This window comes from Spinacia oleracea, chromosome 2 (genome assembly GCF_020520425.1).
Source record: "Spinacia oleracea cultivar Varoflay chromosome 2, BTI_SOV_V1, whole genome shotgun sequence".
NCBI classification, from domain to species: Eukaryota; Viridiplantae; Streptophyta; class Magnoliopsida; order Caryophyllales; family Amaranthaceae; genus Spinacia; species Spinacia oleracea.
In genome coordinates, this window is record NC_079488.1 from 5,933,167 (window position 1) to 5,946,657 (window position 13,491).

At 31.3% G+C, this 13,491-nt stretch overlaps 1 protein-coding gene across 2 annotated transcripts; it reads left to right on the top strand.

Annotated features, from left to right (window-relative positions):
- The first annotated feature begins 9,045 nt into the window (after window positions 1-9,045).
- LOC110803174 (NAC domain-containing protein 17) lies at window positions 9,046-12,960 on the top strand. 2 transcript variants are annotated; one of them, XM_022008656.2, is made up of 4 exons: window positions 9,046-9,490; window positions 10,613-11,196; window positions 11,577-11,970; window positions 12,496-12,960. In XM_022008656.2, the coding sequence occupies exons 1-4, from the start codon at window positions 9,304-9,306 to the stop codon at window positions 12,858-12,860; spliced, it is 1,530 nt and encodes a 509-aa protein (XP_021864348.1). In that variant the 5' UTR covers window positions 9,046-9,303; the 3' UTR covers window positions 12,861-12,960. The 2 variants fall into 2 exon arrangements, with proteins under 2 accessions (XP_021864348.1, XP_021864349.1); XM_022008657.2 differs by having other exon boundaries at window positions 9,200-9,490; window positions 10,613-11,049.
- Window positions 12,961-13,491: the final 531 nt, after the last annotated feature.

Below are 13,491 nucleotides of genomic sequence, written 5' to 3' on the forward strand. Positions count from 1 at the left end.
AATTGAGTTGGTTGAATGTTCAAATTGTATTATTTGATGTTGTATTTGTTGTTTTATTTTATCTGAATTTGGAATCAGTTTGTTCTCAGTTTTTCTGATTATTTTCTGAAATCACAATCAGTTTGTTCTGAATTTTTGTGATTAATTATTCATGTTTTCTGAATTTTTCTGTGATTAACTTCTAATTTTTTTAATTTTTGAATTAATTTGTGAATTTTTCAAAATATATTTCCTGATTATATGAAAAAAATCATGATGTTCTAAAAATTATACTTATATGTTCTGAATTTTTAGATAGGGAATATTCAAAGGAAGGAAATGAGATTAAACACGCTAAAACATCGGAGCCAGAGGGAATTGGTAGCCCAATTGTCGAAGAATCACTTTTGAAGGACATCCTTGAAAATATTGGGTAATATTTTATAATCTCAATTCCTTAGAACATGAAAGTTTAACAATTTAGAACATACAGTTTCATTGTTTAGAACAAAATTTTGTAATATTTAGAACATGAAAGTTACTTTTTTAAACCTCAAAAATTAGGGATAGTGATGGTTCAGGTGTTGAGAAATGGAACATATTAGAAGACTTTAGATCTTATCTGGCTACACTTACCATATTTAAAAACTTGTGTGTGACTTTGTGACATCAAATCAACTCTTGTACTGTTGGCTTCTTGTGTCTAACAATTATTCTAGTTAGCTTATGTACAACATTGTTTTGGTTATTGTTAATAGTTTGTTTACCAATAACCCTTGGATTTGGGAGTATTTCTTTTTCTGATAGCTTGTTGCGTTCCTAAAATATACATAAATACAATACATGCTTAGAGATTTTTTTTTTAACTTTTAGAATATAGAGCACAACAGAACAAACAATATGAATGGTGAAATGAAAAGCAATGTCAATATTAATTAATGATTGAAAAAGGACGACGTAAGTTTATTTTATATTTAATGATAAACCTTATATGGTTCTTCTAATATAAATTGTACTAAATCGTTTCAAAGCATGATACTTATCCACGTACCCATACGAGATTGTGATGTTTTCAATCTATGTTGGTTGTATTTACACTTATTGTGTATGTTACTTGCATGTGTGTGTGCTCGATCTTTCATGTGTATTTGCGTCAATTCAAAACATTTAGTTTGAGAATTCAGAACATTTAGCTTAGGGATGCAAAACATTTAGTTTGGGAACTCATAACATATGTTTTAGAATTCAGACCATTTAGGTTGGGAATTCAGAACATCCACTTTGTGAATTCAGAACATCTACTTTGTGAACTCAGAACATCTACTTTGTGAATTCAGAACATCTACTTTGTAAATGTAGAACATATGCACTTTGTGAATTCAGAACATCCACTTTGTGAATTCAGAACATCCACTTTGTGAATTCACAACATCCACTTTGTGAATTCACCACATCCACTTTGTGAATTCAGAACATCCACTTTGTGCATTCAGAACATCTACTTTGTGAATTCAGAACATCTACTTTGTAAGTGTAGAACATATGCTATTTTATTGTTTCTAATATTCAAAATTTTATTCATTGCAGTTTGAGAAAATGAAGAGATTGATGGTTGAGTATTGTGGTAAGATATTGACGCACAAGGAAAATGATGAGCATCGTGTTATGGTTTCCAAGTCAAGGAAATGGGCAACAAAGAATCAAATTTAACGGGATCATAATGTCTTTGTAAAATCAAATGTTGAATTTCTTGTAAATACTTTATGTTGAGTTCGTAAAATTAGTAAACCGACATTTTTTATATTGGATGGTTTTGATCAAATTGTAATAGATTCAATTCATTTTCTTGAAGTTTTAACCTTGTTTGAAGTTTAATTTGACGAATAAACATGTAATGTATATGCTCATGAATCCATTAAAAAGAAGTTAAGTACTTCGCAATTATACTAGCTAAACCATGTTCAAAGATCTGTAAAAAATGTATATTCTATTCTTCTATGTAGAACAAAAGATGAAAATTTTAGAACATGATCAACAATACGTAGAAAAGAATCTGTTTAATTTTAGAACATGATCAACAAAACCAAAACACGCTTAGAATAAAACATATAAATTTATATGACAATTCGAACATAATTTTATTTCAAAGTCAAAGTAAATGCGCAACAGAGAATCAAATTTGAGGGGATCATATTTTTTAGCATCAATGGTTGAATTAATTTCTATCTTGGATGGTTTTGATCAACTTGTAATACATTCATTTGCTTGAAGATTTAACTGTTTGAAAGTTTCACGATTTACTTTTGATGTGACATGCTAATGAATCGATTAAAGAAGAAGTCATATACTTTGCAAATCTACTAGCTCAACTATGTTCAAAAGATTAGTAAAAACTATATTCTATTTTCTATGTAGAACAAAATATGTAAAAATTTAGAACATGATCAACAATATATAGAACAAAAGGTGTTTAATTTTAGAACATGGTCAGCAAAACAAAATACCTTTAGAATACAACATATAAATTTATATAACAATTTGAATCGTAACACTGTGTTAATCCAGAATAGTAATTAAGATGTAACACTAAAAATAAGATATAAAAAATGATATAACAAAGAGTACATCATTACATAATTCTTCAAAAGTAAAAAAAAAAAAAAAAAGATGTAACAAATAAAATCATCAATTCTAGTTGCACAACAAATATTGAAATCGAGTATTGTTTGAAGAAACATATTCGATGAAGTCCTGAAATAACAAAAATAAAAAGGATTTAGTGTCAAGACAACTAAACAAAAAATAATAAAATTACTATAAATTAGAATATTCTGTACATATTTTAGAACATCATGTATATTGTTTAGAACATTAAGCATATTGTGTAGAACACAATGCAAAGTTTCCTAGAACATGTTGTGTAAAGTTTAGAACATGTTGTATATTTTTTAGAACATGCATATTTTTCAGAACATGATGTACATTTATTCAGATCATGGAAGAAATAAAAATGGTAATCTAAATATTCAAATCAAGTTATAAAAAGTTATAAAGTTCACTTTACTTCTTCCGGAAAATTTCAGATATCATGGTAACCAAGATCCTCGCGTCCTTTGCATAACTGATACAAAAGAATGTGAGAAAGCAGTTCATAACATATATATAATGATAACATAGAACATATGAATAAAAGTGCAGAACAAGAAGATCAATTATTCAGAACATCATAAGCAATTATTCAAAACATCAACATTGTCAGTTTCATTTTAGTTCAAAAATAAAAAACATCAGTTATTCAGAACATTTAAAACAATTATTCAGAACAAAATGAACAATTATCCAGAACATTAAACTATTAACATATTAATCAGAAAACGCACCAGATCCAACGATTAACGATAGTGGATTATGAAAACTTCTAATTACGTAGCATAAACAGATAGAATAATGATTAATGTGAAATTAAAAGGCATGAAAAACACAACAATAATCAAACAATTTACATAATCGAATCAAAGAACAACATGATTTCGAATGTCGCACAATTATATGAATTCGCAAATCCGTGTTCGGATTCAATACGATTTAGCAAAATATGATCGAATTCAAATAAAAAAACAAAAATTTATGAACAAAATTGAATCAAAGTACACATAATTGTTCCAAAATACAATCAAATTCAACAAAATCGTTCTAAAATCACAAAATTAATCACATATAATCCTGAAAATAAAAATTGAAAAATTAAACAAAAATGAAATAATACCTTTAAACTCACGAAATCTGGAAATGTGGTGAATATATTTGAGAATCTGGGGTGAAATTGCGCCTATTAGGCCAAAAGTAAAGTGTACTCAAACCTTAATTGAAGCTCTAAGCCTCTAATGGCGGCACAATGAAGAGAGAGAAAATAGAGGTCTGTAGATTTTAGAGAAGCAGTGAGCGTGAAGAAGGAGGAAAATGGCTGGCTAATTGTTCAATAAATTTACAAAAATACCATTACTAAACCCTTGATTTTGAGATGTTAGATTAGAAAATATCCAAAGGCCCAGATTTATTCTCACATAAGATGGTGTTCTCACATAGAGGGGGTGTTCTCACATGAACCTTCCTATATATATATATATATATATATATATATATATATATATATATATATATATATATATATATATATATATATATATATATATATATATATATATATATATATATATATTGAGAGAGAGAGAGAGAGAGAGAGAGAGAGAAAGGCTCCCGTAAGAACACTTCTTACGGTGAGAACACTTTCTTACGGTAAGAACACCTTCTTAACCGTAGGATGAAATCAGATCTAACCGCCCAAAATTGATAGGATAATAAGGGCATATTCTCTCTCTCCCCTCCTCATTACTTTCTCTCTCTTCTCTCTCTCTCGGTGCCCGACGATTGCTGCTCGTAGCCACCACCAACATCCGGCGACATCCTCTCGCCGCCGCTGATCGCATCTTTCCGTCGCCGCTGATCGCATCTCTCCGCCGCCGCTGATCGCCTCTGGCCGCGCCGGTGGCAGCAATTCAATCGAAATTTCAATCCCGTTTAATTGAACCAGAAATCCAGTAATTTCACCGGTGTTCGAACAAAATCTCCTTCTCGCGGTGGTTCCTTCTTTCTCCTCGCCTCTCGTCGCTCGCTGCTTCTCAAACAATTTCGCCGGTGTTCGGACAAAATCGCTGGTCGCTGAACCTGAAGTCGAACCAACAATGGTGGTGGCGGTGGCTGTGTTTCGCGAATCAGGTAACATAATTTCAATTCAGCAATTCTCATTCGATTCTTCATTGAATTCGATTTCAAAAATCAATTTCCATCGATATCTCAATTCCGAAATTCAAATCGATTTCAATCGATTCTTCAAATACGAAATCGGATTTTCAATTCAAAATCAAATTCAAAAGCAATTTTAATCGGCAATTTTCAATCGGTTTCTCAATCGATTTTTCAATTGACTTCGTGGAGACATGCTTTTGTCCGGCTGTATGGCATGAAAGACAAGTTGTATGTCATTGTAGTTGTGAATGTAGTTCATAATTATTGGCTTAGAGGAAACCTTGAATGTAGTTCATAAATTAATTTTTTTTCATTATTGATTTAGGTACTACATAATTATTGGCTCAGCTAAGCAACGATAATTTAATCTTATTTTGTGTAGGTGTTCTGCTTGTTATGATTGTGAATTAATTGTTCTTCAAACTACATCTACATACTGCTTATCAGCTAATTGTAAGAATCTTTAGGGAACAATTGAATTGATAGAGTAATACAAATTTCGGAGTTTAATTTTGCAATTTATGCTTCAAACATATATCAAGTGTACATTGGCAATAAAGAAAAGTGGCAACATGCTATAAAAAATTTTAGAACATGCTTGAATACATTTAGAACATGCTTGAATAAAATTAGAACACTGTTGAATAAAGTTAGAATACCGTTGAACAAATTTAGAAAATGTTTGAATAAATTTAGAACATGCATGAATGAATTTAGAACATGTTTAAATAAATGTAGAACACGGTTGAATAAATTTAGAACATGCTTGAATAAATTTAGAACATGCTTGAATAATTTTAGAACACGCTTGAATCAATTTAGAACATGAGCTTGGAAATTTAGAACATGTATATGTGTTGACTAGGTTCTCTATTCTAAATTTTGAAACATGGTTGAATAAAGTTAGAACATGGTTGAATAAATTTATAACATGCTTGATTGGATTTAGAACATGGTTGAATAAATTTATAAATTTTTTAATAATTTTAGAACATGCTTGAATTAATTTAGAACATGAGCTTGAAATTTCAGAACAAGTATATATGTATATGTGTTGAGTAGGTTCCATGTTCTAAATTTAGAACATTGTTGGATAAATTTAGAACATGGTTGAATAAATTTATAACATGAGCTTGAAAATTGAGATGGTTGAATAATTTTAGAAAATGCTTGAATTAATTTAGAACATGAGCTTGAAAATTTAGAACATAGTTGAATAAAATTAGAACATGGTTGAATAAATTTAGAACATTGTTGAATAAATTTAGAACATGGTTGAATAATTTAGAATATGGTTGAACAAATTTAGAACATGCTTGAATAAATTTAGAACACGGGCTTAAAAATTTAGAACATTTATATATGTATATGTGTTGACTTGTTCTAAATTTAGAACATGCTTGAATAAATTTAGAACATGGTTGAATAAATTTAGAATATGGTTGAACAAATTTAGAACATCGTCGAATAAATTTAGAACATGGTTGAACATTTTTAGAACATTGTCGAACAAATTTAGAACATCGTCGAATAAATTTAGAACATGGTTGAACATTTTTAGAACATTGTCGAACAAATTTAGAACATCGTCGAATAAATTTAGAACATGAGCTTAAAAATTTAGAACATGGTTGAATAAAATTAGAACATACTTGAATAAATGTAGAACATGGTTGAACAAATTTAGAACATCGTTGAATAAATTTAGAACATCGTTCGATAAATTTAGAACATGGTTGAATAAATTTAGAACATGGTTGAATAAATTTAGAACATAGTTGAACAAATTTAGAACATCGTTGAATAAATTTAGAACATGGTTGAATAAATTTAGAAAATGAGCTTGAAAATTTTGAACATGGTTGAACAAATTTTGAACATGGTTGAACAAATTTTGAACATGGTTGAACAAATTTAGAACATGAAGAGTGTAAAAGTGTTCTTACCGTAAGAAGTGTTCTTACATAAGGAGGTGTTCTTACCGGATCCCTCCCCTATATATATATATATATATATATATATATATATGTATGTATGTATATAAAGGAGACATATTTGCTGAATTATTAGAGCGCCACATAGGATTACTATTTGGTTCGGCCAATGAAAAATAAGATTTCTAATTTATTCTTAAATTAAAAAATTTGTATGCCACGTAGATAATTAATTAGGTGCCACATAGATATTTTAATTAATCAATTAATAATATATGCAACTCCATCCAAAATCAAACACTCTAATAATTTTAAAAAATCTAAAATAAAATTTATCCTAAATCAAACATTAATCTAAAATAAAATTCAAATCTAATCAAACACTAATCCAATATTAGCGCGTCACGTAGGAAATCTTATGTTTTCGGCCAATAAAAAATAAGATTTCGAAATTATTTTTGAACTAAAAAAGTCGAGTGTCAAGTAGATAAATAATTAGGTGCAACCTATATACTTATTTAATTAAAATAATATTCCACTATCTAATTTCTCTACTTTTCTAATAAATTAGTAAAACTTTATGTCACAGTAAGTGTAAAGACTAATTTGAAACGGAAGGAGTATAAATTATTTATTTTCATGATATTTTGACCTTATCATATTTGTCACATTTACCGTTCGTCATAAACAGGTACTATGTACGATACGCGCGTAGTAGATTTTTAGAAATAATAAATTATCAATAATTAAATATTTTAAATAGATTGATTTTTTAAAAAAAAATAGTATAAATAGACTTTTAGAGTAGGGTACGTATAGATGGTCAAATAGATAACTTCGTTTTCTATAAATGTATAATAAGAAAACTATTAAACATAAAACCGTGCATCGCACGGGATTATAACCTAGTATATATTACAAGGGGGTGAAGAATTTGAAGTTGAGACCTATCAACTATCGTATACAAATATTCAGTCTTAACTACTACTTTGACCCCGTCAAAAGATACAAACTACTATTCCATACTTTGACTTTTATATCATTGATCCATTATTTTAAAAAGGGAGTGTACAATAATATTGTACACATGAGTAAAAGTTAAGTCAAAATGTTTAAAACTTAAATCAATATAGTTGTTTCTTAATTTGTGCAGGATCGAAAAGAAAGTTAATAAATCGAATACAACCAGACATAAATCATATTTATCACGGATACAACAGATCTATAGATCTCGTCTAAGAAAACTGTAAATCAAGCGATATAAAAGAGGGTTTATAAAATGTTTGATATACTACGATCGTATCTATGGTGCAAGAAATTTTTATTTGATTCGATTATTATGTAATTTTTAACTAGACTCAAATCTTCATTTAAATGTGGTATGCTTTTTTATCAATGGATTAATCTGATTATAAAAAAATAATATAAAAACTCTATGACACCGAATATAAACTTACCAAAAGAGAAAGATAAAACAAATTAAACTTACCAAAAAGGAACCACGCACCTTCTAGGAAAGTGTCTTTAGCTTGAGTATTTGACCAAAACACATTACTATTAGTCAATTAGACCAACATAATCATGGTTAACAATTGTAGTTAATTAAAATGATATTATTTCCATTCCTCTCCTTTTCCTCTTTTCACCTCCAACTCAACTTCTCCTGTTACTTGACCAGTTAAACGGGTTGGTCAGATTGAGTTATGAAAAATTATTTCGGGTTTGGATTAAATCGGGTCCATTAATTTCAGGTTTGGGTTTGCAATGACTTGTTTAAGACCCAGAATTTTCAGGTCCGGGGTATTATATTTTCACTAATTTGTGTAATAAATATACAAAATATGCGCACAAGTTAACAAATTTTCATACACAAGTTTATGTTTAATCAAATCTATACTATATATTAAAAGGCAATGTGCAAGTCTTGAACCCGTGACCTCTAATTAGTAAACCAAACAATTAACCACTAATCCAAATCAAATTATATGTCATCTTTTCATAACAAAATATAACAAATGACAATTTAATAATTATGGAGTATTGAATTTATTTAAAATCCGTATATTAACCCGGAGCATCGCCCGTACCCAAATACTAGTTCAATCATAAAATAACGTACAATTAAAATCAAAATTAAAATCATATTACACCCAACAATAATAACAACATGTTTATTGCGTTAAATTAAAAATACAACGATTTTTAATCGGTTGGTTAAAAAAGAGTTCGATCAGATTTTGAACCATTATTTTTAAGATTTTTTCTGTTCAAATAAAATCAAGTTATGAATCACAAAATCTTGTTCAAAATTCCCTCAAAAAAAAAAAAAAAATCTTGTTCAAAACCCATTATTTCGGGTCAAGTTTCAAATGGGGTCGATTTTTGACATGTTTGACTGATTACACAGCTGTAATCACTCCACACAAGGAGGTTATTACTGTCATATCACATTCCTTAGAAAAGTCCATTTTCCATAAATCAGGAAAATTGCAGTGTACTCCGTAGTTGTGTAAAGTGATTTTTTATCCTTTTTTTTTTGTTACTCGTTCTCGATTTTCTCTCTCCAAACTTATCGATTTCATCAATGGCGGCTTCAACTTCGATCATAGCTGCCGACGTTGATGATGTATGGCCGCCTGGTTTCCGATTTCATCCAACTGATGAAGAATTGATTCTTTATTATCTCAAACGGAAGATCTCTCGTCGTAGATTGAAGCTTGATATTATTGCTGAAGTTGATGTTTATAAGTGCGAACCTGAAGAATTACCTGGTACGTATATATTTGTTTCTTCTATTTTTTTTATTTTTTGTAATTAGGTTTAGGGTTTTTGTTTATTTATTTATTTTGTTCTTGATTTTGATTGATTGTTGAATCTTGGCGTGTCTCCGTTATCTGATCATTTATTTTGGTTGATTCATTCAATGGTGGGTTTTGATAAAATTAATGGTGTTTCAATTTGTTTAGGGTTTTGTACTGTGTGATATTATTGATTTGGATTGAGTTTTACTGAAGTTCTGCAATTTTGATGATTAGGGTATGATTATATGATCTTGAAATCAGGGTATATTTTTTTCTAATTAAAAGATTATTGTTTTGAATGATTGACGTTTTGATAGTTGAGTCTTGGTGTTATTTTCATTGTGGATGATTATTTGTTGATTCTTGATTTCTTGCAGGATGTTGACTTCTTATAATCTTGGCCAAGTCCTTTCCTATTATCTTCTTGACTTACCCTTTAATTTGGGCGACTTAGGAGCTTGGCCATCAATAAAAATCTCCTATAGGGTTTCTTTTCTTTGATAAATTTTAGATTGACCCCTTAGTGAAATTTATGCGATTTGGTAATCTAATTAATTGTATGTTCATCTGATCTTGATTTGGTTTACTTTTGTGTGTGGTTTGGTTTTCATTGACTGGAGTAGTTATCTTGCTAATGTTCGATGTTATGTTATCTTGTTTACTGAAAAGATTGTAAATGGTTCTTTATAGTTTTTTCTAATTAATAGTATGTTGATCTGATCTTGATTTGGTTTACTTTTGTGTGTGGTTTGGTGTTCGTGACAGTTTCATTGACTGGAATTTGTAGCTACTACTCGATGTTATGTTATCTCGTTTACTGAAAAGATCGTAAATGGTTCTTTATACTATAGTTTTTTCTAGTACCAACAAGGTAACATCTATTGCAGTACCATAAAGACCAGCCACAATAAACCTGTTTTTCTATGTAGTTTCCTTGATGTAAATAGAATGTTTTCCATTGCTGTCATTTTTGACCTAACTTGATGATAACACTGTTTTTGCGCACATCGTTAATAGACTATTGCTCAAGTCATGAATATCATGTACGTTGAGCAACCGGTTATTAATTGTCTGTTTGCAATTTGAATACAGGGCTATCTGTACTGAAGAATGGGGACCGACAGTGGTTCTTTTTCAGCCCCAGGGATAGGAAGTACCCCAATGGATCAAGAGCTAACAGAGCAACAAGACAAGGTTACTGGAAAGCAACTGGAAAAGACCGCCCTATTAACTGTAATTCAAGGAATGTTGGTATCAAAAAAACTTTGGTTTTCTACAAAGGTCGTGCACCTACTGGTCAGCGCACAGACTGGGTAATGCATGAGTATGTATTAGAGGAAGATGAGCTAAAAAGGTGCCAAAATGTTTATGATTATTATGTGATTTACAAAGTATTTAAGAAGAGTGGTCCAGGTCCTAAGAATGGTGAGCAGTATGGTGCCCCTTTTAGAGAGGAAGATTGGGCTGAAGATGATTGCCCGCAATTACAAAGCACTAGCAGCTGCAACCAGATTTGTGCAGCTCAACAGGTGGTTAATGTTCTTCCTACTGTTTATTGTCCGAATGAGCAATTAGATCTTTCAGTGAATGACATTGATGAGCTTTTGAACCGTGTACTTGATGAGCCTGCACCACTTCCTGTAAATGATGATGACTTTGAGCAAGCGCTATCTCAGGTCAGTTGTGTTTTCCGAGTTGTTTTTGTGTATTCTGCAAATATTTTTCGGATCAAAATTTTCTACACATGATCGTCATGAGCCGGGCCTGAATTTTTAAATTTTTTGGGTGGGTTTTGGACAACTCAAAATTGCAACATTAGTTATAAATTAGGCATGACCCGTAAACCCGCTATTTTTGGCTTGAATTAGCGGGTTTTGGATAGAAATTTCCGACCCAAAGTTTGGCCCAGCCCGACCTAGTGGCTAGTGGCATAATTTTTAAGTCCCGGCCCACAATTTGATCAGGTCTAAAATTTTACATCCCACCGTAACTAGTAAATTCTGCAACTTTTTTATGGTGCTTTTTATGCTGAATTTGTTTGTCATCTATTTTGCAGTTTTTTGGTGAAGAAGGAAATCAGAGTGTGGTAACAAATCAATCATCATTTGAGCAAGTCACTACACTTTTGCGGGAGGATGACTTTATCGAGATGGACGACCTTTTTGCTCCGGAACCTCTCCAAGGTCTAAGTACAGGGCTTTTGCAGCCAATCGGTGGAGAAATCTCAGGGAATTCACACTTGAGAGTAGAAGATGATGGGTTGAGTCAATTTGATCTGTATTATGATGCTGATGCCATTTTACATCAATTGACAGGCGATGACCACCACCAGACAGCGTCTCTTTCCCAATATCATCATAGCTCACAATCACATGAAAGTGAATTAGTTAGTGAGATGTGGACTTATGATCCCAACATTTTCCCGGTCAACTCTACAGTACCATCCTCAGGTACATACTTACAGACTTACTGCTCCCATGCTAACACTTCAACCTGGCATGATGCATTTTTGAGTAGATAGACCGAAATTTGTATACTTCTGATCGGCCGAACTAACCCTTGTGAATCATTCATTCACTTATTATTCATTCTCTATCCTATTCCCTTTTAACTTCTACCATTCAAGTGGTGGGAAAAACCCCAGATGGTGTTTTTGCTGTATATGAATTGGAAAGCCTGCTTGTCCTTGGCTCGACATGGAAAGACTATTTTTGCTGATATCAGAGGTTTTTGAGTAGATAGACCGAATTTATATACTTCTGATCAGCTGAACTAACTTTTGTGAATCACAATACTTGATTCATTCACTTAATATGTTCTTGAACATATATTATTTCATTCTCTACCCTCTTCCTTCTACCATTCAAGTGGTGGGAAAACCCCAGATGGTGTTTTTGCTGTAATTTGAAATGGAAATGGCTCGATGGAAAGACTATATTTGCTGATATCAGAGGTTTTTTGGGTATTATGTTCAGGTGTCGTATATGATGATGGTATTTCTGGATTGAATCAAAATCAAGAGGCCGAAAGTTCACAACCTTGGTCGTCTTCTTCTTTATGGTCATTAGTGGATTCTATACATGCACCCCCTGCATCAGCTGCTGAGAGCAGCGTTTTGTTGAACAAGGCATTTCAAAGGATGTCTAGTTTTAGTCGGATAAGACTGAATTCCAGAATTATCATCCCCGCAGCAGTTGCAGGTAGAGCTAGTAAATCTTCGAGTAGGATAAAAGGATACTTCTTTTTTTCATTTTTGGCCGCGTTATTTGCTGTACTTTGTGTTTTTATTGGTTCGAATGCTAGCGTTTTTGGGAAATTACATTGCAGGATGAAGTTGTAAATTCATTTTCCCTTGGTTTACATTATAGTGTATAGGTGGGAATCCATGGATGAATTGTGAGAGTAAATATACGAAGTATATCATTTTTCAGCATTTGTTACATTTTCTTGAATAGTCTTGTGTGTTTAGACTATCACTGAAGTTTTGGTTTCTGTCTGCTGCCTCACACTTAAACTACAGCTTTGTTTTGTTTCACTTATTTTGACTTATTTGAGACAAAATAAGTTCACTTTAAGTTAATATAAGTTTAAATAAGTTCAGTTAAGTTCAGATTTAAGTTTAGATAAGTTTTGTTACACTTCAGATAAAATGAGTTCAGAATGTTTTGGGGGGAATGTACTCCATTGGTCATTGGTCATTGGTCATACAAGTAGTTTGGTTAAAAAAAACTTGATGGTCCCTTAAAACCCCATAATGGTCTTTATTCAACGATGCGCTTTTTAAAGAAAGTTGCCTAAAAGGCTATTTAAAAAGTCAAGGAGATGATTCTAAGCACCCAATGTGCTCCCGGAATACATGTGGAATACGATAAGTGTACGAGCCTTCTGACGTTTTCAGTTTCCAAAAATGTCCAAATTTGCCAAATTGAAGGGCTCTAATAGATTGTTATTACATAGATACGATTAACACT